This window comes from Salmo trutta, chromosome 39 (assembly GCF_901001165.1).
Source record: "Salmo trutta chromosome 39, fSalTru1.1, whole genome shotgun sequence".
Classification (NCBI taxonomy): Eukaryota; Metazoa; Chordata; class Actinopteri; order Salmoniformes; family Salmonidae; genus Salmo; species Salmo trutta.
The window spans coordinates 24,834,702-24,861,526 of NC_042995.1; the positions used below are offsets into that span (position 1 = coordinate 24,834,702).

Below are 26,825 nucleotides of genomic sequence, written 5' to 3' on the forward strand. Positions count from 1 at the left end.
TATTTAAATTCACACAGGACACCGGATAAGACAAGAGGAATACTCCAGATGTAACAGACTGACCCTAGCCCCCCGACACATAAACTACTGCAGCATAAATACTGGAGGCTGAGACAGGAGGGGTCAGGAGACACTGTGGCCCCATCATACTCCCTGGGAAGGGAGAGACGTGACAATATGGGAATTGTAATGTGACTAAATTATTTTAGTCACATTACAATTCCCATATTGTCACGACTTCCGCCGAAGTCGGCTCCTCTCCTTGTTCGGGTGGCGTTCGGCCGTCGACGTCACCGGCTTTCTAGCCATCGCCGCTCCATTTTTCATGTATCCGTTTGTTTTGTCTTATTCCATGCACACCTGGTTCATTCCCCAATCAATTCATATGTATTTATTCCTCTGTTCCCCATCATGTCTTTGTGTAGGATTGTTTTGTGTTACGTGTGTTTTGATATTGAGGATATTGTTACGAGCATTACTTTTTGTCTGTGTTTTGGGCACATTTTATGTTATTTTTGTGCTGTCATTTTGACCGGAATAAAAGTGCGCCTGTTTACTACACTCTGCTCTCCTGCACCTGACTTCACCTCCGATACACACTCCGAACACATATTTTTAATTTGCCTTCTCATTTCCAAACAAGCTCATGTACTAAAGCAAAACATACTTATTTCAGTGACAGCATAATGTTGCCTTGTTTCAGGCTAAGTCACAACATGAATGAACATTTTTTTACAATTGTGTCGTTTGAGATAAAAAGCTGTGTGGTTTAATGGAGACTTAAAAATGAATCATAGAAGCGCATTGACGGCTATTGTTTTAATGTTACAGCGCGCCAAATTGGGGAAGTGAGGTTGGTCTCTGTGTTGTGATGACTCCACGTTACTTTCTGTCAAACTTTCTGCCTACTACATTTTGTTAGGACATCCTCCTCATACTGCACTATTACCATGTATCCGAAGATGGAGCAGCAAGGGACGAAAGCCCCCACAGATGTTTGAGCAAGATAACATTCGTTTCATTTTTGATCTTTGGAACGCCGCTACATTTATCAAAAATGACTACATTCGGGCTAGGGTTATACAGCATAGGGCTAAACATGCTGTTTTGCTTTCTCTTACGTCATGCCGATTCGTACAATTTAGACATATCGCACGCTATTCCACTCAGTGGTCCGAACGGATCATTTTTTGGATATTCTGTGTTGCTCCACAAGCATCAGCAACAGACATGGTGCGTGTTGAAATTTTAATGCGATGAAAATGTAAATTATTCAGTGTGCAACAGAAGGGAATGTTTATTTTAGTCTGAAATTGTTTTTAATCTTCCCATTATGTTCTACACATTGATGACTGTCAAATTCTGTCTGTTATAGGGTAATAGTTGGCGCACCAGTTGCAAATTCAAAGTTCAACCAGGCTGTCAGGAATCCTGGAGCAATCTACAAGTGCAAAATTACAGACAAGAAGGACTGTGAACAGATTCAACTGGGTTAGTATATTAATCAATTATTAACTGTCGTCATACTTAATCCATGTTATTGCAGATTTACTGCATCAACCATCTTTAGATACCTTAAGTACAGCTTTTTCATCATTCATCTCACATTTTAGGGACAGCCTTATTGGGATTCAAACCCTGGGATCTTCTTCTGTCAGTCAACCTCTTTATGCGGTTATTACTGTAGGTGTTGTACAAGATCTCCACAATATCAACAGCTTCAGTGTCCCCCCCAGTGTCCTTTTGTACCAGAGATGTGAAACTCATTTAGCAATTTTTGGTCTTTACTAAAGTCCAGAGGGCCGCACTAAAAATGTGTTATATTTCCTTGCTTTCAAAACTTGCAAAAAATAGTCCTCTATCCATCTTTTAAATTTGATTTTCAATGCTCCCTGATTGTCTTGCTTTCATTTTGGTGATTGTTAGTAAGCTGGACAGAGTGAATAAACTATATAAATGTAGGTCCATTTACATTTCTACCCTATTTTTTATTTGGTTTTAGTCATTTGAATGTAGATTGAGGAAAATAGATTCTGCTAAAATATTGTAGCAACCGTGACCCAACACCTAGCGGCCTCATCGAGATGTTCGGACCTCTTGACGTAAAGGTTAAGGTGTTGGCTTGACAGTTGCTGGACCCGAGTTTGAGTCACGGTCAGGGCTAACCTCCAAATCTGCTACATTGGTGTCAGAAGTGGGATTGCGCCCGTGAGGCAATTGGCATGTACACGTGAGCATGGGGACATGATCTCTGGAAGGAAGGGTTAATGTAGTGACCTTAACCCAACACCTAGTGACCTCGTCAAGAGTTTTGGATCTTTTGGCGTTAAGATCATGATCAAAGTTAAGTCTGAGATGTAGTCCAACATATTGTAATAAACTACATTTGTAAACTAAATAGCATTTGTTTGTGTTTGTTTGGCTTTTTTCATGCTTTGAGATTCGTTCTGTAATAAAAAGGCTAAGCAAATTGAATACTTTATTATTTATTAGTAACACCCAGTCTGCACTAGAAGCAGTCTTCAGATACTTAAATACCCAGGGTTTCCCCTCTAACTACCTCATTTACAGTTGGCAGGAGCTAGTTTGTTGCGTGGTTGATTTCCTGATAAACACATGCTTGTCCTGGGTTGATGACACGTGTTGCTGTTGTTTAATTTCTCCATGTAGGTGTAATGAGTGACATGCCCTGTGGCAGACACTGTTCTGCTGAGGTTGAAAACCAGTGGCTTGGTGTGAGCCTCTCCAGGCGGGAGCAGGATGGACTTGTGTTGGTATGTGTAGTGTGTGTAGTGTGTGTGTGTGTGTGTGTGTGTGTGTGTGTGTGTGTGTGTGTGTGTGTGTGTGTGTGTGTGTGTGTGTGTGTGTGTGTGTGTGTGTGTTCGAGTGAGAGAGAGAAAAACAGAGAGAGAGAACGAGAGAGAGAGATTCCTATATGATGTGTACAATATAAACTTTTGCACAGTTTCTGTCTCTGTCTGTTGGGGTTCATTTCAGACTTGACTAGACTTGTTACATTGAGTAAAGACACACCTCGGTATTGAAATTTAAACCAACGTTATTTGTTAATTTGAGTATTTCATTTTACATTTCAGGCCTGTGGACATCGTTGGAAAAATGTCTTCTTCACCAAAAAAGACGATCTATATAAGTTGCCACATGGCGTATGCTACAAATTGGAGTCGGACTTGAATCAATCAAGTCCTTTGATTCCATGCTACAGAGGTATGGCCACATTGCATCACTCAACATGACTGCCCAGGAATATTGTCTTCCTGTATGAATGAATGGATGAATTAATTAATTAAAGAACATGGTTTAGTAATTGTGCATTGCCTTGTTTATTGTTGATGTTTTTTTATCCTCCACTATGAATAGTTTGTATCAACCATTGTTGTCCTTACACATTTGTTTTGTTTTTAAATAGATCACCAAAAACAGTTTGACAATGACTATGCATCATGTCAAGCAGGGATTTCAAATGTCCTTATTGGGGTATGCTTGAAATATGTCTGCTCTCAGAGAATTCTAACTTATTGCAAATGCTTACTGTAATATTGCACATTAAATTGAGATTAGTTACATTGGTGTGTACTGTTATGTTTAATAGGACCTCATAGTAATGGGAGCCCCTGGAACCTTCTATTGGACTGGGTCTGTTTTTGTCCACAACATATCCAGCCAGGTCACTTCTGCCTACTTGGATGATAACGTTGTCCTCTATGGAAGTTATTTGGGTAAGTGAACTAGGGAAGTGAACTGACATTACCTTTACACTAGTTATATTCATTCATATCTTGGCTTTCTATCATCTCAAAGTGACTGACATTCAATGCATGTACAGTAGGGTGACCATACTGTCCTTTCCGTCTCTCTCTCTCTCTCTCTCTCTCTCCTAGTCCTAGCCCTAAACTCCCCTGCTCTTTTCTTTCACATGAACATCACACTCATCTCCTGACAGGTTAGGATAATCCATTGTTTATGTATGTAAGCAGTGAAAACGATGCAGTGTCTCTCTCTTGTTTTAGGGTACTCAGTCAGCGCTGGCCACTTCCTGCACCCAGACTCCACTGAGGTAGTGGGAGGAGCCCCCCAGTATGGGCAGACTGGTAGAGTAAGAGTTAACACTGCATCTCTTTCCAACCCATTGTCATCTACAGAAAAACAGAGATACACTCAGGTCCTTAAAATGCATTCTTCCTTCCTTTCTCCCTTCCTTGAAGTAATCACTGACCAGAGATTACTCTATCGGTGTAAGCAAATGTTCTATTGCAGGGCTGCCCAACCCTCCTCCATGGAGATCTATCATCCTGTGGGTTCAGTCCAACCCTAATTTAACACACCTGATTCTACTAATTAGCTGATCAACAAGACCCTAACTAGCTGAATCAGATATGCTAAATTAGGGTTAGACTGAAAACCTACAGGACAGTAGATCTCAAGGAAGAGGGTTGGGCAGCCCTGTTCTATTGCATATCCTTCTCTAAATGTGTCATGTCAGATCAGTGATTAAGGAACAGAGAAGTGAAAGATGTCTTATAATCGTTTTCAGACAGGCTAATACACATTAGCCTGTCTGAAAATGATTATAAGACATCTTTCAATTATGAGGGTGTTTTGTTATAGTTCAGTGTCTGATCATTAAAATTATTTTTTTCTCAAGAATTTTCCCACAGGACATCCTCACAAATCATAAATGGGCCTTTTGGCAAAAAGTATTTGAACCCTGATCTTGAGGGCCACATAACCATTGCTATAGGAATGGACAAAAAAACAATCCCTTTCATACACATTAGTTCATGCCTCAGCATCAGACAGTGCAGTCTCCAAATCATCAGACAGTGCAATCTCCAAATGTAAGTGACTGTCCCTCTCCATCTCTTCCCCAGGCCTACATTTTTAGCATAGAGTCCAGCACACTGAGCATCATCTCTGAGGTCAAAGGACAAAAGGTGAGGGAGGGTCATTACCATGTTTTGTCTACAGTTGAAGTCGGAAGTTTACATGCACCTTAGCCAAATACATTTAAACTCAGTTTTTCACAATTCCTGACATTTAATCCTAGAAAAATGCCCTGTCTTAGGTCAGTTAGGATCACCACTTTATTTTAAGAATGTGAAATGTCAGAATAATTGTAGAAAGAATGATTTATTTCAGCTTTTATTTATTTCATCACATTCCCAGTGGGTCAGAAGTTTACATACACTCAATTAGTATTTGGTAGCATTGCCATTAAATTGTTTAACTTGGGTCAAATGTTTTGGGTAGCCTTCCACAAGCTTCCCACAATAACTTTGGCCCAATCCTCCTGACAGAGCTGGTGTAACTGAGTCAGGTTTGTAGGCCTCCTTACTCGCTCAAGCTTTTTCAGTTCTGCCAACAAATTTTCTATAGGATTGAGGTCAGGGCTTTGTGATGGCCACTCCAATACCTTGACTTTGTTGTCCTTATGCCATTTTGCCACAACTTTGGAAGTATGCTTGGGGTCATTGTCCATTTGGAAGACCCATTTGCGACCAAGCTTTAACTTCTTGACTGTTGTCTTGAGATGTTGCTTCAATATATCCACATCATTTTTCCCCCTCATGATGCCATCTATTTTGTGAAGTGCACCAGTCCGTCCTGCAGCAAAGCACCCCCACAACATGATGCTGCCACCCTCATGCTTCACGGCTGGGATGGTGCTCTTCGACTTGCAAGCCTCCCCCTTTTTCCTCCAAACATAACAATGGTCATTATGGCCAAACAGTTCTATTTTTGTTTCATCAGACCAGACCATCTTTGTCCCCATGTGCATTTGCACACCATAGTCTGGATTTTTTATGGCGGTTTTGGAGCAGTGGCTTCTTCCTTGCTGATCAGCCTTTGAGGTTATGTCGATATAGGACTCGTTTTACTGTGGATATAGATACTTTTGTACCTGATTCCTCCAGCATCTTCACAAGGTCCTTTGCTACTGTTCTGGGATTGATTTCACCAAAGTACGTTCATCTCTAGGAGACAGAACGCGTCACCTTCCTGAGCGGTATGATTGCTTCGTGGTCCCATGGTGTTTATACTTGCGTACTATTGTTTGTACAGATGAACGTGGTACCTTCAGGCATTTGGAAATTGCTCCCAATGATGAACCAGACTTGTGGTTGTCTACAATTTCTTTTCTGAGGTCTTCGCTGATTTCGTTAGATTTTCCCATGATGTCAAGCAAAGAAGCACTGAGTTTAAGGTAGGCCTTGAAATACATCCACAGGTAAACCTCCAATTGACTCAAGTGATGTTAATTATCCTATCAGAAGCTTCTAAAGCCATTACATCATTTTCTGGAATTTTCCAAGCTGTTTAAAGGCACACTCAACTTAGTGTATGTAAACTTCTGACACACTGGATTTGTGATACAGTGAATTATAAGTGAACTAATCTGTCTGTAAACAACTGTTGAAAAAATTACTTGAGTCATGCACAGAGTAGATAGAAGTCCTAACTGACTTGCCAAAACTATAATTTGTTAACAAGACATTTGTGGAGTGGTTGAAAAATGAGTTTTAACGACTCCAACCTAAGTGTATGTAAACTTCTGACTTCAACTGTACATAGGGTGATTATGTTTTGTCATGTTATGGCTACGCTGGATGATGTTTTGTCTATGTTTTGGTGATCCTATGTTTTCGTTGAAATGGTCCATCTCAACACATTTGATAATTTTCTGAAGGGGAATATCTGCCATCAATCACAACGCTGACATTATCCAATGGATGCTCTCTGATGTGCAGAGCGTATTGAACTACCATTGGGTTGCCTTATCCAATCATAAGGCTTTAAAGACTTCATATCTCCCATAAGTCTTTGGGTTTGTTACACAAGGGTGCAGTTTCCCAGACACAGATTAGGTCTAGTGCTAGACTAAAAATCACTTTCATTGGAGAGTCTCCATTGAAAATGCTTTTTAGTCCAATACAGGCTTCATCACTTTCTTTGAAACCGGCCCAAGATGTGTTTTTTTTCTTTTGCATCCTTTTCACAGCTGGGTTCCTATTTTGGGGCCACTGTGTGTGCGGTGGACCTGAACACTGATGGCCTGTCTGACCTGCTGGTGGGAGCTCCAATGTTCAGCGCCGTGAGGGAGGAGGGCCGTGTGCACATCTACATGAACCAGGGACAGGTGAGCAAATTGTCATCCCCTAGACAAGTTACTGTATGGTAGAGGGCTGGTAGATCTAATGTACACCTTTGTACTTTCTCAAAGCAATAGGGTTTAAAAATTCTGATAACTTTCCCTAAATTCTCAGGTTTTCCAGAAATCCTGGTTGGAGGATTGCGTTTTTCCTCCAATATCCAATTGGTATCTAGACACAATGCTGTTGAAATTTCAATTTCCAAAAAAGCTATTTTTTTCCCCTTCCTCAGGCTAACATGAAGGAGATGGAGTTTACATTAGCAGGGAAAGATTCATATGCAGCCCGGTTTGGGGAAAGTATCACAAGTCTTGGAGATATTGATGGTGATGGCTATCCAGGTAAATGTATATATGTAATTTAGGGTCCAAAAATGGATTAACCATTAAATGGTTTTCAATGAGTATGTAAAATTGTACCTCTTATTTATCAAAATAGAAGTCATATTAACGCAGCTGCAGAGTGAAACACAAAAGTCAAATTATTAAGCTAGTTTGGCCAGTGATAGAATCTCAACATTTGAGAATAGATGAAAATGAATAGAGACTGCCTAACTGCTTTGCAGATGTTGCAGTTGGGGCACCACAAGAGGATGACCTACATGGTGCTATTTATATCTATAATGGGAGGAAGACGGGACTTGAACGATACTTTTCTCAAGTATGTCCCCAAACGGTGTTAGTACGTGTGCATGGGAATGAGTGTGTACGTGTGTTTGTGCGTGCGTCTGTCCCCACACTCTTAAAAAAAACTATCTGGAACCTAAAATGGTTCCATCGGCTGTCCTCACAGGAGAACCCTATGAAGGACCCTTTTGGTTCCAGGTAGAACTCTTTTCACAGAGGGTTCTACATGGAATCCCAAATAGTTCTACCTGGAACCAAAAAGGGTTCCCGTATGGGGACAGCCGAATAACGCTTTTTTTCTAAGAGTGGAGTTGAACTGCTGGAAATATCAGTTCTGACTGAATTCCCTAAAACAGTTTTTTTACTCATCTTGTGTGTTACAGTACAACTGTGAAGCTTGTTGGTTTGTTCAATAACACATTCAGTATGAGGAAACAATGATAATGGTGCTTAGATCTTTCCAACTCACAAGAATATGGTATTCATTCTTCCCATTTAAACAGAGGATTGCTGGGTCTGTTTTGGGTAGTGCTTTCAAGATGTTTGGCCAGTCTGTGTCGGGGGGCATTGATGTTGATGAAAACGATTACCCAGGTAAGACACTCTGATGCCCCAACAACCCCATCCTTCCTTCCTTCCTTCCTTCCTTCCTTCCTTCCTTCCTTACTTACTTACTTACTTACTTACTTACTTACTTACTTACTTACTTACTTACTTACTTACTTACTTACTTACTTACTTACTTACTTACTTACTTACTTACTTACTTACTTACTTACTTACTTACTTACTTACTTACTTACTTACTTACTTACTTACTTACTTACTTACTTACTTACTTACTTACTTACTTACTTACTTACTTACTTACTTACTTACTTACTTACTTACTTACTTACTTACTTACTTACTTCCTTCCTTACTTACTTACTTACTTACTTACTTACTTACTTACTTCCTTCCTTCCTTCCTTCCATCTATGTCTCTTTAAGCTATTCATTCATATTAATATAGCCTACATTTTTCTTCTGTTAAACAAACCACGTTACTTTTTAGTCTAACTGGTAGTAACCTTACTACTAACTGGTAGTAAGGTAACATTACCTCTTCCAATATCTGTCCACAGATGTGGCCGTGGGAGCCTTTCTGTCCGACTCTGCTGTTGTTCTGAGGTACAGTAACAGCGACAGAAGACACAGTTAAACAATCTGGACTTGAGAGTCTGAAGAATATAATATTTATTTTAGATTCCCTTTCATTTTTTGTGTGTGCGTGCGTGTATGCATTGTGTGCGCGTGTGTGCGTATGTGTGTTTGTGTTATGTGTGTTTCCATCTCTGGGTGGTAGGTCACGGGCGGTTGTTGTGGTGGAGGCGACGATACTTCTTCCTCCTAGTGTGAACCGCACCCATGCCCTGTGTACAGAGAACGGCCAGCCTGCCATTTGCCTCAAAACCACTGTGTGCTTCCAGTTGCACACGCAACGTGTCTCTGGGCTCATCGGTGAGCCACCACACCCCACTCCACCCTAACACACCACATCACACAGCAGCCTTAACTTTTTCATAGCTAATTTATGCCACGTTGTTCAAACAATGCTGCATGGCACTTTTTTCTATTGATTTAGAATATCTCTGTCATACAAATGTGGTTTATTGGTTTTGTAGCTTATTGTTTGTTTAGCATTTCTTAAAAGCAATTGTACAAATATTTTATATCACATACCTATGTAATGTAACTGTTCTTGAACTCTCAGTGGTGCTCTGAAAGGATCCCATATCTGTGTCCCACATGCAGAAATACTTTACAACCTGACGGCTGATGTCAAGCACATAGAGGGGCTCCAGTCCAGATTCTTCTTCACCACCAATGGCACAGCGTTATCAAATGCCACAGCAGGCAGCATCAAGACCAGGCATGGCAACATGACCTGTGTTACCCACCTGGCCTTTCTGAGGGTGAGGGGACTGGAGGATGGAGGGGACAAGGGCAGGGAATGGGGGTACAGTGTTAGATGGAAAGGGGTAGTCAGGTGATCTCTGCCCCAGAGAGGTTCTCAAATCAAATGAAATTGTATTGGTCACATACACATGATTAGCAGATGTTATTGCGAGTGAAGCAAAATGCTTCTGCTTCTAGTTCCGACGTTGCAGCAATATCTAACAAGTAATATCTAACAATTCCAAAACAAATACCTAATACACCCAAATCTAAGTAAAGGAATGAAATAAGAATATATAGATATATGGATGAGCAATGTCAGGCTAAGATGCAGAAGATAGAACCTGTTTTATCTATTGATGTTCTACTTCAGTAGATGTGATTTTGTCAAAGAAGCAAGCTATTGATATCAAGCATGTGTGAAAGTATTTTTTAAAAGGTGAAGTAGGCCTACATCTGCTAGTCAGAATGTGTGTACATATGTGTGTGTGTGTGGTGTGTCTGTAGAATTGGAGGTGATGTTGACAACATGTGGTGTATAACATATAGTATATTAAGGATGTTGAAAGTTTGATGCAAAACGAGACCAAAACAGGTTCTCCTAAGAGGCTTCTGGAGGTCACTATGCAGCGGAGGGGTCATGATACCCAGGTCTTGAACATACCACAGCTTCCTTCTTGAAAACCAAAATTTGAAAAATGAACCAGCACAGTGAAACCATGAACATTGAACTTTCACCCGTAGTATGCACATGTCAAATAATAACAATACAATTTCAAATAGAACGGAAGGCATATTATTTCATGCAAGTTCCAAATAGTGTATCTCACATTTGTATTGTGTGCATCCGTGCATGTCACATTATTACAATGTTAAATAAATGTTTCAAGTTAGTTTTATATTATTTTAGGCATCTGTGATTTTTTACATGAGAAAAAATGTTGCTCATAGTATGCCAAAGAGAATAAGCAGTTTACCCATTACTTAACTGCAATCCACCTGAAAATAGTGGTGAATATAGCTACAGTACAGTACAGTCTTGTTCCTTCCCCTTCCTCCCCTTTCCAGAGAGACATTCGGGACATCTTCACCCCAATCCACTTTGAGCTGCAGTATGAGCTGGGAAAGCACAATGTGGTGAGGGGTAACTCCGAGAGCTTTCCCTCTCTCAGGCCTATGCTCCAAAGGGGAGGGAAGTACAGCAACTTGCTGACCAACAAGGTAGGTTGAGGTGGAGATCAAAGACTGAGGCCCTGTTCAAAAGCTTTGAAATCCACCATTCCTTTATTCTGTTTCCTTGAAACAATCAAAGATAATACGTGATTGGATAGGGGAAAGCAGGATTGTCACCCAATTGACCCATTGTCAAAGATTGTGGTGAATTGAGTGGTACTCCATTGGTTTGAAAGGGAAATAGGTTTTCCTGGGAAGATGTTGTCCTAGTTACAACAGTAGCTAAGGAGAGCAAGACTTGACAATGGGTCAATTTAGATAAAGACTATACTTAAAGGATGGGAGAAGGAATGCATTTTCAAAATATTCAAACAGGGCCATCCAGTGGTGTACTATATTATTGTACAGTGCAGTATGTAGTTAATGCATGGTTTATCATTTAGTATCCTGATTGTTCCAAGTCGGACATGATATGGCAGTGGTACAGCATATATGGGTGGGTTTTCAGCTTTCTCTACCGGAAATTTCACACAAGATTAACATATTCCATTGGCAATTCTAACATGTTCCATCGTATGTGGAACATTAGGGTGGCAGGTAGCCTAGTGGTTAAAGTGTTGGGCCAGTGACCGAACTGTTGCTGGATCAAATCCCTGAGCTGACAAGGTAAAAATCTGTTGTTCTGCCCCTGAACAAGGTAGTTAACCCACTGTTCCCCAGTAGGCTGTCATTGTAAATAAGAATTTGTTCTTAACTGACTTGCCTTGTTAAATAAAGGTTCAATGTGAAATGAGTTGATAACCTGTTTCCAATAGACTGTAAATGTATATAGGAACTAAAAAGGCCCTCCTCATAAAAATGGTGTGATTATTTTATTTTCAACACATTTATAACATGTACATTTCCGGCACTTTTTAGTAGTGTTTCTTGCATTGTGCTTTGTACCTGAAGAGGAAGTAGTTAATTAACTCACTAAAGGTAACAGCCTCCCACAGACTGTATTCACCAGGTACTGTGCCTGGGCCAACTGTTCCACCAATCTGCAAGTGTCTGCACAGCTGCTGTTACCGAGGTGAACTCCTTCTCCCTCAGATCATCTATCTTAATCTTTACTCTTGAATTTACTTGTTTCATTTCACTCTGGGAATTAAATCTGAAGAGCACGATTGTAAGTCATTTTATGCTGTGAATACAGGGAAATGGGGGCTACCTATTGATAATGAGGGCATGAAAATGGTAGTAGGTTATATATTATCTTATATATGTTATATATGTGGGTGTGTGCATGTGTATCTCTCTCCTTTTCTCTTCTCTCATCTCTGCCTTGCATCTTTCGATCAGAGCCATGAGGTTTGTTACCCTCTACATGCTTGCTTGCTCTTTACTGTATGTGCTAGTAACTGTTACTTATTCAGACAAAACCACAGCTGGACTCTGAGGTCTACTTGTAACAACTTTGATTATATTTATTTTTTATCTCACTTTATAACTCTCTCTCTCTTTCTCTCTCTCTCCTTCTCAGGACACACAGAGACATGCCATACGTTGCCCTGGGGGAGGGGAAGACCATTCTACTGAACGTTACACTGTCCAATGCTGGCGACGCTGCCTTCCTCCCCATGCTTCACCTGAGATACCCCAGAAATCTCTACTTCATCAAAGTGTTGGACGCTGTAGGAGCACTGCTAGTTGCTAACACAACCTTACACCTACCACAGATGTTTTATCTACTGTCAAACATAGTATTTTGTTCATTAGTCCACTATTGATACAAATCCTAAAATTGTGTATGTTTTAAGATCTCTTTCAGTACAGAGCAAAATGATGATGATGATGTGTTTTGAACTATCCCTTTGATACCGAGAGCTCTTGGCTCATGCACATGGGGCATATTGCAAACTGAATGGGTCTAACCAAATGTTGCACATGTGGTTGCAGGAGGAGAAATATGTGAGCTGTAAAATCGCAGAGGAAGAGAAGACAAGTGTCGGGCTAGATTGCAGCGTGGGAAATTTGTTTTTCAACGCCTTAGCCAAAGTATATACATGAAGGGCAACTCCACCACTTTTCAACTTCACTTTCATTATCTGTGTTAACATATGTGAAAAAAGCGCATTTCTACCTTTTGTAGATTATTTGTATTTTTTAAAATTCTACCCGATAATCATCAAATGTTTAAACGTTCTAAAAACAGTGATTTTCAAAAATGACATTCGCGGTGATGTAGGGAGCAAGAACATCTCCTCCCTTGAGCTAAGAACTTGTTGCAGGTTTTGAAAATGTATGTTTTTTACTTTTAATCCTACCCGGTGATAGCATTTTTTTAGGACCTTCCTTATTTTTTTAACCACAAATCATAGAAATGCGCTGTTTTCACATATGTAGACACTGGTTCGGTGCTGGAGATTAGGAATATGAGGTTGAAAAGTGGCGGAATTATCAATTGCAGCCATTTTTATCTCAATATCGAATAATTTCTTACTGTGATTGCTTTAAAATAGTCCAATAGAAACAAAAATAGCTTCTTATCAAAGAGCAATTTCTCTAGTAATAATTTTGCCAGGACTGTCTGGGAGTAGGGAGCGGAAAACTGAAAACTAGATTTTATTGCAGAGAAGTTTGAAACTCTCTTTCTTATTGGTGATATCACCAGGCAGGCCAAAACTCCATCCCAACAAAACAGCCTGAAATGTCATGCAGCCTTTTCAAACAGCTCTTTCACTAAAAGGGCATTATCATAATTTTCACAATTTCACAGTATTATTCCAACCTCATAGTGTGGAAATATCTATAAAAAAATAGGTTAATCATGTTTTTGACTGCACTGGGCCTTTAAGTACTTGCACAGAAAGTACAAAAAGAGTTAAACCCTCTTCTGCAAGGTATTTCAGTCCATTTACTTTTAATTCCCTTGTGCGTATTTTATTATCATAATACACTTCTTGGGTCATCAAAAGTGGTCCTGGGTTGTGTTCTGTAGAGCATACTTAACAAAACATTTTAGTATCTCCTCATTTCACTACATTTTCTTCTGTTTTGTGCCTAGCCTGATGTATTTTTGTGAAATAATGTCATTATCTGACGGGACATATTTAGAATTTCTCATGATATTATGTCTATATCTTGCCCTCTAAGGTTAATATCAGTTTTCTACTGGATGTCAGTGCTGACAGTGAACCTGGTGACCTGAACATTATAATCAATGCAACCCGGTAAACATTTACTGTCTATTTTCTTTTTTAACACTGTCCTGTTTTCACTTGCTTTCCCACTTGATAATGAAAAAAATCTACAAAGGTGGCTGTTTTGAATCTTAAACCATTTTTTTGGTGTTATTTACTTCTTTTGGTGTTATTTACATCTACTGTACACTGAGTGTACAAAACATAAATAACACCTTCCTAATATTGAGTTGCAAAGAGCAGGTGTTCTTAATGTTTTGTACACTCATTGTATACATACTCTCTATACAGGGAGAATTTTGAAAATGAAGATCTTCTCCATGACAATATTGTTAATCTGACTCTGCTATTGAGATATGGAGTGAATCTAAACATCCACGGGTAAGACATGGTATCACTCTATTATATACAATATTCTAGCATACTACTTTATAAACACTGATAAGACGTTGATTTATCAATGTATTTGTAATTATCTATATCCCTGTGGCTGTAGTTTTGTATCCCGAACAGATTTTGTGTTTGGGGACTTTGAGGATCCACACTGCTCCACTGAGAGGTTCAACTACACTTTCAAGGTATTGTTGTTAAATGTGTTTCTATAATAACAGCACAGCTAGGTGAGAATTCCATTTGTTAACAGGATTGTTAGAAAAATGTAATTGTCATGAATTCTGGCTAGGGCTCTAATGTAAAGTTTCGGCACTTTATGGTATTAAGACATCTATCTTTAAATATCTCACTCAGGTTGTCAATGTTGGTCCAAGCATATCTCACGGCACAAGAGTGGAAATTGATATCCCCAAAGCTTTAGCACCGTATCCATACAGACTGCTCAACATTTTGGACATACAGGTATGTGCTTGCATTGCTCAGTTAATGTTATGGAACACTGAATCAGAACATAATTGCGCAGATGAAGACAGTCATATGGCAGACCTGGCACCAGGATAAAGTGACTAAGGGGGCAGTTGAAATTGCCGAGGCGGCAACATTTTTGGGGGTTCTTGCATTGGAATTATATTGAATTCTGTTTATATAATAACGCTATACCATAATAAACATTAAGTGAAAATACAGAGACTCCGTGCTTTTCAAATCTGTAGAATATCTCTCCTGCGCTAGATCAGCAATGCTATTTAGATGAGCAATTACCCTATTGCAAACAGCCTGTGTGAATGCAGCCATACACACAGCTGTCTTACCAAAATAATGCAAACTAAATGCTGAAAGTAATAGCCTAGTTATTCATGCATACAAACAAAAATACTGAATAGCAGTTTGGCTTAGAATACAGACACAACTGCGAATGTGAACGAATGCGAACAGAATAAAACAGAGGTACCAAGTAGGCCTAGTAAACAAAATATCTGATCGATAAAGGCATGACACAATCTATATTGAGGCTCGAATGGAGATCCAAATGACCAAAACATAGCCTACAGACTACTACAGTATGATGCAGCCATGCACAGCTGTCTTGCCAAATAAATAGACCTATACTGGCTCGCTTCAAACATGGAAAAGCATGCAGTTCGTTCACGAGTTCAGCAACACGTTGCGATATGGCACAATCAAATTCGACCCATGTAATCAATTAAGCAATTTCAGCCTACCATAAACATGTGTCCAATACGTACAGTTCCATTTACAGTAATGAAAATCAATATGCTACCAAGAAATCCATAATAGAATGTAGCCTATCTATTTCTATGATGAAACATACCAATATGTAGCTATTGGGTTCTTGCATTGGAATGATATTGAATTCCTCTTATATCACACCATACCACAATACACATAAAAAATATGCTTTTGACCAGGAAGTGACAGGTTCAAAGGCACAAAATATCATTGCTCTGTCTGCACCATCGACAGGCCCTACACACTAAAGCAAGATTTTGATTAAAAAAACAACCAGCTGAATTGTTTCAATCTTACATTTTCAAAAGAGTTGCAACTCTTTGGATCTTCCTGAGTAATCGATCATTCCATTCTCCCTGAAATCTTCTTGTAAGATGCCCCTCAAATGCCAGATGGATTAGTTGATCTTTCCTCGGGTGTAGCATGCTTCTTCTGTTCTGACTGAACACGTTTGTCAAAGTGGAAAATTAGTTCTCGCATTTAGCTGTGGATGCCATGGATTTACTTTGACTATTTTACGTCTAGTCTATGAGATCAGGCTGCCTACACACACACTCTAGAAGAAAAAGAAACACACACCTATTAAGGCGAGGTGCTAGCTAGCGGAGTAGAAAACTTGAAAATAAGGGAGAGCCGCACACTCTAGGAGCTCAGATGCAAAAATGTAATATCCAACGTTTCGACAGCCAAGCTGTCTTCATCAGGGTATGATCAAACACTGCGAGATGACTTGTTTATATAGTGTCAAAAGACACACAGGTGTCTGTAATCATGGCCAAGTGTGGCCTAATATCATTGGTTAATTCTCAAATATAAAAATGGCATACAAAGAACAGCATACAAAAAAACAAGTGGATAGCATACGATCATAGATTCATTCTAGACTACACAAGCCCACAAACAACCACAATGGCAAAGTCACAATAATCACAAGCATGGCTTAAGATCAAAGTCTATGTTGAGACCGAAGGGTGCAAGGGTCTTTAAGTTAAAGATCCAGGCAGCCTCTCGTTTTAACAATAAATTATCAAGGTCACCCCCACACACAACAGCGGGCCCTGTCCATGGTGCTGACACAGTGCAGCTGAGAGATACAGATTTTTGGGCGCCAACCTGTCACAATCATTGTAACTTTTTTTGCTATTTTCATATAGGGACATAAAACTAAAACTGAGGGGGATAAAGTTTGAACTGAGGGGGCTAAGCCCCCTTTAGCCCCCTTGTAGCTCCGGGACTGTCAATGATGGGTGTAGCTGGTGTATGGAAGTCAGGCGCAGGAGAGCAGAGATGAGTGAACAAAGCACTTTACTGAGGCAATTATTTGAACAGAACACAACTGCGTCACAAAAACAAATGCCCAAAGAACAAGTGAGGCAGCACAAAGTACAATAACCAAGTACAAAGTACTGGCTGCCACAAAGCACGGGTGCAAAACAAAACTTGGCGCAAACCAGCCGGAAGCGTGCCAACCTGACAATAAACAATACCCCACACAGACATGGAGGGAACAGAGGGCAAAATACACATAGTAATTATGAGGAGAAGTAAATCAGGTGTGCAGGAAAACAAGACAAAACAAATGGAAAATGAAAGGTGGAGCGGCGATGGCTAGAAGACCGGTGACGTCGACCGCCGAACGCTGCCCGAACAAGGAGAGGGACCGACTTCGGCGGAAGTCGTGACAGGGACGTCATATGGTCTGTCATTCATAAGAAACAAATTAGTAGCAAACAGATACAGAATAATACAAATATTATATCATGTTGTAAGTAATAACTTTTACCCAACCTAGTTTTCTTTTTACATTAATAACCTTGCATTGGATTACTTCACTAAATAGTGAACTTGTATGATAGGCTCCCTATCAGATGGAAATGGCTATAATGGTGTTTAAGGTGCTTAAGACACCAAACAGGAAAAACAAACGTAAACAGGGAAGGACTACTTGCATTTGTCTGACAAGAAACACACAATTTCAAAATGGTTTAAACATTTTTTGTTGTTTATCCCAAGTATATTAAACCTGGGGCCTCTTATGCACCCCCCCCCCTAAAAAAAACTAGAATAGTCCTAGTATACCAAATGAATTTGAAATACATCTACAATACATATTTTCCAGATGTTCAATTTAAGTTCTGAATGAAAGGTGAAAATACTTTTTTTCCAGAAGTTGAAATCAGGTACATTTTCAGTTTTGAAGGAAAGTTGAGAATACCTCATTCATAGACATTTATGTTTAGGCCAAATCAAGGCTGCTCCAGACCGGACAAAATCTGAACCAAACATAGAAGTCTATGATTGGTTCAGATTTGGTCTGGACTGGACCAAAAACCGATATCTGTGGACTTAGAACTCAAGGTCGGTCCGGACCGCAGCAAAAAAATATATCCAGTCCAGACAGGACCAAAGAAAGACATCCAAAAGGGCATCAGCATCGGTCCGTGCTTACTGGGATATACTCTACAGTGTTGCCTGAAATGTAATTTTAGGAATGCCCATCTATGTGGTAGGCTTAACGTTTGAAAAACACACTGAAAAGAGACGGCCAGTCTGGACAGGACCAAAAAAAGATGTCCAAAAGACGTCGCCGTTGGTCCATGCTTATTGTGGTGCAGCTTTCGATGTCAGAGCACAATGGAATTTTATGAACGCAGATCCATGTGGTAGGCCAACCATTTGTAAAACAGGCCATTGCATTGTCTTCATGCGTCCTGATTCCTGTAACTAATCAATGTGGCTATTTAAGCTCTGAATATCAGCTACCCAACTTTATCAGGAGGAGATATCCAGAGCCTATTTGCAATGTGTTTACACAGCGGGAAATGCAGAAGTATTTTCGTTTTGGCTATGATCACTTCGTAAAACATTGACGGATACAAACTTGAAACCACTGATCATGGCATTTTCGACCAAGGGATGAAATTCCTGAACGGTAGTTGTGAGTAGCCTGATTGTCCATTCCATATTGTCCATTTTACTTTGACCTGTCCTGTTTTTAGGATAAGTTGTTTGTTAACATGTCAGAGCATTTTTATTAGATTGGGCGCTATTTAGGTTAGACTATTTCAGGAAAAAACCTGCATGATGTGAAAAGTTTCCATCTCATTACATTGTCATACATTTTAAATCCAGCCTGTAGGCTACAAAAAAGGCCACATACTCTTTCTATCATATGCTATATTGGCCACATGATTTATGTTCACATTTTTATTTTACGGAATGTTGGTGGAGTGCTAAAGTCAGGGGGTCACTTTGGTTTTAGAAGTGGGTGGGACATAACCTGATGGGGGTCTTTGGGTCCTCCCCCAGAATTTGTTAGGGCATCTAAAGCTCATTTCCTGTCTTTTTACACAATACAATATGCCGTCTCTATTTAGAACAAAAAGTATGCAAAAATGCCCACAGTCATCAAGTTAGGTAAGAGATCATTATTAAATATATTTAAGTGATTAAGAAGACTAAACTAGATCAAAGGTAATTCAATAATAAAGATTGTGTTAAAGGTAGGCTATATCCTACAGGCCTATTCAAAACATAGCAAGTGTTGCTGTCATCATTCTTGGTGCTTCAAGTTCAGTAGCCAGGTGCGCGTGTGGTCTCAATTAAACAGAGTAGGCTATAGCCTATGTGTGGGCAGAGAAGCACGGGGCAGTTATCTTTTCAAGGAAATGTATTTCCTAAATGGGCCTATGATTAGGCTATAGTTTACTACATTGCCTAGAAATTCCTAAATATTGATCACCCATATTTCTCCGTCTGAAAATCTTCCCACTCCTAAAAGGTAGGCTATAAAAATATCTCAAGAGAAAGTGAAAGTCTCTCCAACTCTGCTCTCTTCAAACTACATCTAGCATATTGGCTGATCTAGCCCAGTAATAAAGATGGCCCTCATATTAGGATATGAGAGAATCTCAGGTAATGTTATTTTTGCACATTTCATATTGCCGGGACCATGGCTGGCAAGTGAGCTGTGTCACATAAGCCTAAAATAACATTACTGGACTGCAGTTGGGTTTGGGACCAGTTCTTGCGGTAGCGGGTGGGAGTCAGACAGAAAGCCAGCTGGGGCGGGCAGGGTGTGGTATGAAAAGCTGCTGGTGCAGAAAGGAGCAGGATAAAGAAATCGGTCTGGCGCAGACCTCAACTGTGCACCATGACAGTGAAGCCTGAAACGTTAGAGCTGTTTATTACTTTGTCAGTGTAAAGTAGGGAATTAGCTAGGGAAACTGGCAGATCAATAACATTACTTTGCCATACTGACTAATAAAAACTCACACTGCACTGAAGAAAATGTCACAATATCAATTATTTGGCTGATGGTTTCATCGTTTGAATCTGGTCTAGTGTGATTGGGGCAAAAGTAATAGCTAACGTTGGCACACTTTTGACCAGACCAAAGGCTACAAAACATTTCCATACAAACAACAGCTGTTAGTAAAAATAGGCAACTCATATCGGTATCTCACAGATAGCTAGAGCTGACCTGACTGTGATAGCTACTAGCTAGCGTACCTAATTCATACACCTCAGAGGAGATGGGATGAAAAATCAGCTATTGGCTTGCGAAAGTATTCACCCCCTTGGCATTTTTCCTATTTTGTTGCCTTAGAACCTGGAATTAAAATGGATTTTGGGGGGGGATGTATCATTTGCGAAAGTTTTCACGTTGCGAAAGTATTCACCCCCTTGTAGTTTTTCCTATTTTGTTACATTACATCCTGTAATTTAAATTAATTTTTATTTGGATTTCATGTAATGGACATACACAAAATTGTCCAAATTGGTAAAGTGAAATGAAAAAAATAACTTTTTCAAAAAAATTTAAGAAATACAAAATGGAAAAGTGGTGCGTGCTTATGTATTCACCCCCTTTGCTATGAAGCCTCTAAATAAGATCTGCTGCAACCAATTACCTTCATTAGTCACATAATTAGTTAAATAAAGTCCACCTGTGTGCAATCTAAGTGTCACATGATCTCAGTGTATATACACCTGTTCTGAAGGCCCCAGAGTCTGCAACACAACTAAGCAAGGGGCACCACCAAGCAAGCGGCACCATGAAGACCAAGGAGCTCTCCAAACAGGTCAGAGACAAATATGCGGAGAAGTACAGATCAGGGTTGGGTTACAAAAAAAATATCTGAAACTTTGAACATCCCACGGAGCACCATTAAATCCATTATTAAAAAATGGGAAGAATATGGCACTACAACATACCTGCCAAGAGAGGGCCGCCCACCAAAACGCACAGACCAGGCAAGGAGGGCATTAATCAGAGAGGCAACAAAGAGGCCAAAGATAACCCTGAAGAAGCTGCAAAGCTCCACAGCGGTGATTGGAGTATCTGTCCATAGCACCACTTTAAGCTGTACACTACACAGAGCTGGGCTTTACAGAAGAATGGCCAGAAAAAAGCCATTGCTTAAAGAAAAAAATAAGCAACATGTCTGGTATTTGCCAAAAGGCATGCGGGAGACTCCCCAAACATATGGAAGAAGTTAGTCTGGTTAGATGAGACTAAAATTGAGCTTTTTGGACATCAATGAAAACGCAACGTCTGGCACAAACCCAACATCTCATCACCCAAAGAACACCATACCCACAGTGAAGCATGGTGGTGGCAGCATCATGCTGTAGGGATGTTTTTCATCGGCAGGGACTGGGAAACTGGTCAGAATTGAAGGAATGATCATGGCGCTAAAGACAGGGGAATTCTTCCAGAGATTTGAGACTGGGACGGAGGTTCACCTTCCAGCAGGACAATAACCCTAAGCATACTCTTAAAGCAACACTCGAGTGGTTGAAGGGGAAACATTTAAATGTCTTGAAATGGCCTAGTCAAAGCCCAGACCTCAATCCAATTGAGAATCTGTGATATGACTTAGAGATTGCTGTACAACAGCACTTGAGTCAAATCCTGGTATCATCCGATCTTGTTTCTCATGGTCTGAGAGTCTTAAGGTGCCTTTTGACAGGTGCTTAGGGTTCAATCCTGGTATCATCCGATCTTGTTTCTCATGGTCTGAGAGTCTTAAGGTGCCTTTTGACAAACTCCAAGGAGGCTGTCATGTCAGGTGCTTTTTACTGAGGAGTGGCTTCCTCAGTAAAAAGCCCATCCAACTTGAAGGAGCTGGAGCAGTTTTGCCTTGAAGAATGGGCAAATATCCGAGTGGCTAGATGTGCCAAGCTTATAGAAACATACCCCAAGAGATTTGCAGCTGCAATTGCTGCAAATGGGGCTCTATAAAGTATTGACTTTGGGTGGGTGAATAGTTATGCATGCCCAAGTTTTCATTTTTTCTGTCTTATTCCTTGTTTGCTTCACAATAAAAAATATTTTGCATTTTCAAAGTGGTATGGATGTTGTGTAAATCAAATGATACAACCTCCCCCCCCCAAAAAAAAAATACAATCAATTTAAATTCCAGGTTGTAAGGCAACAAAATTGAAAAATGCCAAGGGGGTAAATACTTTCGCAACACACTTTTGCAAGCCTCTGCTTAGTACAGTGGGCACTGCTTATCACAGGCCGGCATCAGTGCTCGCCTAAAAAGCCCATATGCCAGTGGTTGAGAAATATTTTTGGGGCAGAATTATGTGATGTTTTATGTGTTGTTGTAGGTGCGTTTTGGCCAGTTTAACTCAGAATATGCCACCCTAGTCAATCTGCCACCATAGGCAGTTGCCTAATTCTGCCTAATGAGCGGGTCGGCACATTTTACATTTACATTTTAGTCATTTAGCAGACGCTCTTATCCAGAGTGACTTACAGTAGTGAATGCATACATTTCATAAAAAAATGTTGTACTGTGAAGGGAGGTCATAATAATGAAAAACTGTCTACCAAATCAATTCATTTTTAAATGTTGATTACTTCTCCTTGCCAGTATCATTCACCTGATGATAAGAAAAGATGTGAGGAATTGTTTTTGCTAACAGATGATGGGGGTCCCTATGTTGCTGATTTGCCTAGGTGGGGGTCCCTGGGCAAGAAAGGTTAAAGACCCCTGCTTTATCCTAATGAACATGATCCATGTCTCTTATGTATAGAATTTACTTATCCTGGTGTTCACATTACTTTGTCTCTCGCATACAGTCATCTTCTGGGTGGTGTTACATTCAAAACTCCACTGATGGGACCAGCAGTACACATGGCAACATGTATGGAAGCCAGAGGGCCAGTACCATTGACAGTGTTTGGTTAAATGTGACAACTACCACTGACAGCTATTGGATGAATAGCTCCAGCACCACTCACCCTTATTGGACTAATACTTCCAGTACCACTGACACCAATTGGACTAGTACATCCTATTGGGCCAATGTCAGAAACTGGACCAGTGTTATTGAGGATGAGTGTGATCTGCCTGACTCCAATCCCTTGAATGAACTTTTCTTCTTCTTCTTCTCGAAAAGAAGTAGAAGACATATGGTAAGTACGTTTGCTACAACGCTTTGCTTGGAAGCCACTTTGTGACCAGAACGCTGAAACTCAAAGATACAGTATGTTGAAAACATGTATTCATGTCAATGGGACAAATGTGGATTTAACTGTGTACATATTTGAAATCAGAACTGGGCCGTTGATGAGCAAAACTATGAACAATTGTAAGGATGTTGTCTTTTTGTCCAGTACTGTATGAAAGAGGATGCTCTCTGTCTGTACGCGGTGTGTGAGCTTGGAGACATGGACATTGGGAAAGATGTCACCATTGAAATGGAGGTCGAAATGAATTCGGGAGTTTTAGACATCTCACCGGTGAGGACTGTGCAGTGTATACTAATTGTATAGGTTTTTACATAAATCAATAAGTATTGTGGTGACATTTTCCCGTGTTCTCTCTCCAAGGGAAGACATGGTGTCATGCTGTTAGAGACCACTGCTGTCATATCACCCAAGAAGGACCCATTTATTTGGTTCTTAAAAGAAGACCCCATTACAGTGGTAAGTCAAACACTTTATAATTTTCATGAGAATCCCCAACTGTGCAATGTCCCTTGTGGGTGTCAAACCCAGGTCTCCCAGACCATAGGCAAACATGCTAACCACTGCTCCAATAGGGTAAACCCACTTGTGGGAGATCGTAAGCTTCACTAGGCTAGGGTTGCTACAGTACGCTACTGTACATACATTAGCCTGTTATCTTCAAGGTATTTTGGACGTTCTACCAATTTGGTGCCTTTTGAAATGTGTAACTTGGTAATAAAAAGACTTCACCTGATTTTAACATTATGTCATAAAGAACACATGTTCAACATGTTTTCCAATCTCAAGAGGTTAAAATGAGGGACAGACAGAGTTTTTTTTACCTTAAAATTAATTACTAATCACATTAAATTATTAATAATAATCTTCAGAAATAGCTTTGTTAAAGAAACAAAATAACTAAGGCTTTACAATGATGGTGACAATTTGGAGAAATGTTGGGGTTAATTGTGTTACAATCTGCCTGGAAGTCACAGAGGGTGCTCAGAGGGACGTGTCAGAATACTTACATTTGCCACTTTAGCAAGTCTTTCCTCATATAAACAAATCAGATTTATTGAACTCCCCATGTGGTCTATGTTAAAGGGAACATTATTGAATATAACAGGCTTTTAATTCAATATACAGAGGATTGCGAAAGTATTCACCCCCTTTGCATTGTTCCTATTTTGTTGCCTTACACCCTGGAATTAAAATTGATTTTTGGGGGGTTTGTATCATTTGATTTACTCAAGATGTCTACCACTGAAGATGCTAATATTTTTTATTGTGAAAGAGTGCATAACTATTCACCCCTCTCCCCCCCAAGTCAATACTTTGTAGAAACACCTTTTGCAGCAATTACAGCTGCAAGTCTCTTGGGGTATGTCTCTTTACGCTTGGCACATCTAGCCACTGGGATTTTTGCCCATTGTTCAAGGCAAAACTGCTCCAGCGCCTTCAAGAAGGATGGGTTCCACTGGTGTACAGCAATCTCTAAGTCATACCACAGATTCTCAATTGGATTGAGGTCTGGGCTTTGACTAGGCCATTCCAAGACATTTAAATGTTTCCCCTTAAACCACTCGAGTGTCGCTTTAGCAGTATGCTTAGGGTCATTGTCCTGCTGGAAGGTGAACCTCCGTCCCAGTCTCAAATCTCTGGAAGACTGAAACAGGTTTCCCTCAATAATTTCCCTGTATTTAGCGCCATCCATCATTCCTTCAATTCTGACCAGTTTCCCAGTCCCTGCCGATGAAAACATCCCCACAGCATGATACTGCCACCACCATGCTTCACTGTGGGGATTGTGTTCTTGGGGAATGAGAGGTGTTGGGTTTGTGCCAGACATAGTGTTATTCTTGATGGCCAAAAAGCTCAATTTTAGTCTCATCTGACCAGACTACCTTCTTCCATATGTTTGGGGAGTCTCCCACATGCCTTTTGGCAAACACCAAACATGTTTGCTTCTTCTTTTCTGGCCACTCTTTCGTAAAGCCCAGCTCTGTGTAGTGTACAGCTTAAAGTGGTCCTATGGACAGATACTCCAATCTCCGCTGTGGAGCTGTGCAGCTCCTTCAGGGTTATCTTTGGTTTCTTTGTTGCCTCTCTGATTAATGCCCTCTTTGCCTGGTCTGTGAGTTTTGTTGGGCGGCCCTCTCTTGGCAGGTTTGTTGTGGTGCCATATTCTTTCCATGTTTTAATAATGGATTTAATGATGCTCCGTGGGATGATCAAAGTTTCTGATATTATTTTATAACCCAACCCTGATCTGAACTTCTTCACAACTTTGTCCCTGACCTGTTTTGAGAGCCCCTTGGTCTTCATAGTGCCGCTTGCTTGGTGGTGCCCCTTGCTTCATGGTGTTGCAGACTCTGGGGCCTTTCAGAACATGTGTATATATACGGAGATCATGTGACACTGAGATTGCACACAGGTGGACTTTTTTAAAAGGAATTATGTGTCTTCTGAAGGTTATTCGTTGCACCAGATCTTATTTAGGGCTTCATAGCAAAGGGGGTGAATACATATCCACGCACATTTACATTTACATTTAAGTAATTTAGCAGACGCTCTTATCCAGAGCGACTTACAAATTGGTGCATTCACCTTACGCACCACTTTTCCATTTTAAATTGTTTATATTTTTTTTAAACAAGTAATTTTTTTCATTTCGCTTTACCAATTTGGACTATTTTGTGTATGTCCATTACATGAAATCCAAATAAAAATCAATTTAATTTACAGGTTGTAATGCAACAAAATAGGAAAAACGCCAAGTGGGTGAATACTTTTCCAAGGCACTGTACATTTGAATTACATTTCTACTTAAAATCAGCACTAATTTCAAAAAGCACTAATTTCATGGAACACTAGGAATAACATCCACGGCGTTGTTGTTTATCACTTACAAAATTGGATCTATGTTCTCCAGGTTGTCCTGGAAGCCCATCATAGCCACAAACTGAAACCAGTCATTGGGCTGTTCATCATCGTGGCCAGTCTCTTCCTAGGCATCCTCATCCTTGCCTTGCTGGTCATCTGCATGTGGAAGGTACATTTCATAGTTCTTAATAACTAGTTGATTTCCTGGTTCTTACTGGTTAATTTCCTGGTTCTTACTGGTTAATTTATTGCTTCTTACTGGTTAATTACTGGTTCTTACTGGTACATTTCCTGGTTCTTACTGGTTCATTTTCTGGGTCTTTCTGTTCTTTATGTCATTGTTAAGCATCTTGTGAATGTGTATTATGTTAGACTAAGCGACTGCTGCTTTTCATCTACAGTCTTTAAGACCATACAACATAAATGTTCCTAGGCCGTCATTGTAAATAAGAATTTGTTCTTAACTGACTTGCTTAGTTAAATAAAGGTAAACATTTATTTTTTTAAATATCTGTATATTTTAACAAAGTAACATTCAACAATTGTTTATTGTTAACAATTAGAACCGTGCATGTCTGTTTTAATTGTGTACTAAATCAAGGACTTTGTTCACAGAGTGGCTTCTTTAAGAGTAAGTATGAGGAAAAGATGGCGAATATACGAAGGCACAGCTGGGACTACTGAGGACGGACATTGATTCATATCAAATATATGACGCAATATCATTGTTAAAGGGGAAA

General features: G+C 40.0%; 1 protein-coding gene across 2 annotated transcripts; it reads left to right on the forward strand.

Annotated features, from left to right (window-relative positions):
• The first annotated feature begins 886 nt into the window (after positions 1–886).
• On the forward strand, positions 887–26,825 carry LOC115179184 (integrin alpha-4). Of its 2 annotated transcripts, XM_029740544.1 has the most exons (28): positions 887–1,233; positions 1,376–1,491; positions 2,671–2,774; positions 3,096–3,225; positions 3,428–3,495; positions 3,611–3,737; positions 4,029–4,114; positions 4,890–4,952; positions 7,019–7,156; positions 7,402–7,510; positions 7,735–7,829; positions 8,299–8,389; positions 8,922–8,967; positions 9,143–9,297; positions 9,592–9,752; positions 10,804–10,956; positions 11,904–11,980; positions 12,431–12,581; positions 12,847–12,945; positions 14,044–14,120; positions 14,382–14,471; positions 14,587–14,668; positions 14,838–14,945; positions 22,831–23,166; positions 23,368–23,493; positions 23,584–23,679; positions 26,135–26,254; positions 26,701–26,825. In XM_029740544.1, the coding sequence occupies exons 1-28, from the start codon at positions 1,058–1,060 to the stop codon at positions 26,767–26,769; spliced, it is 3,249 nt and encodes a 1,082-aa protein (XP_029596404.1). In that variant the 5' UTR covers positions 887–1,057; the 3' UTR covers positions 26,770–26,825. The 2 variants fall into 2 exon arrangements, with proteins under 2 accessions (XP_029596404.1, XP_029596405.1); XM_029740545.1 differs by lacking the exons at positions 887–1,233; positions 1,376–1,491; positions 2,671–2,774; positions 3,096–3,225; positions 3,428–3,495 and having other exon boundaries at positions 3,694–3,737; positions 4,029–4,109.

Excerpts from the sequence above, each read along its gene's own strand:
- LOC115179184 (XM_029740544.1), top strand. The coding sequence starts at position 1,058 with ATGACTACATTCGGGCTAGGGTTATACAGCATAGGGCTAAACATGCTG. Across the intron at positions 2,775-3,095 it reads AGCAGGATGGACTTGTGTTG|GCCTGTGGACATCGTTGGAA; the intron begins GTATGTGTAGTG and ends TTTACATTTCAG. Across the intron at positions 14,121-14,381 it reads ATTATAATCAATGCAACCCG|GGAGAATTTTGAAAATGAAG; the intron begins GTAAACATTTAC and ends CTCTCTATACAG.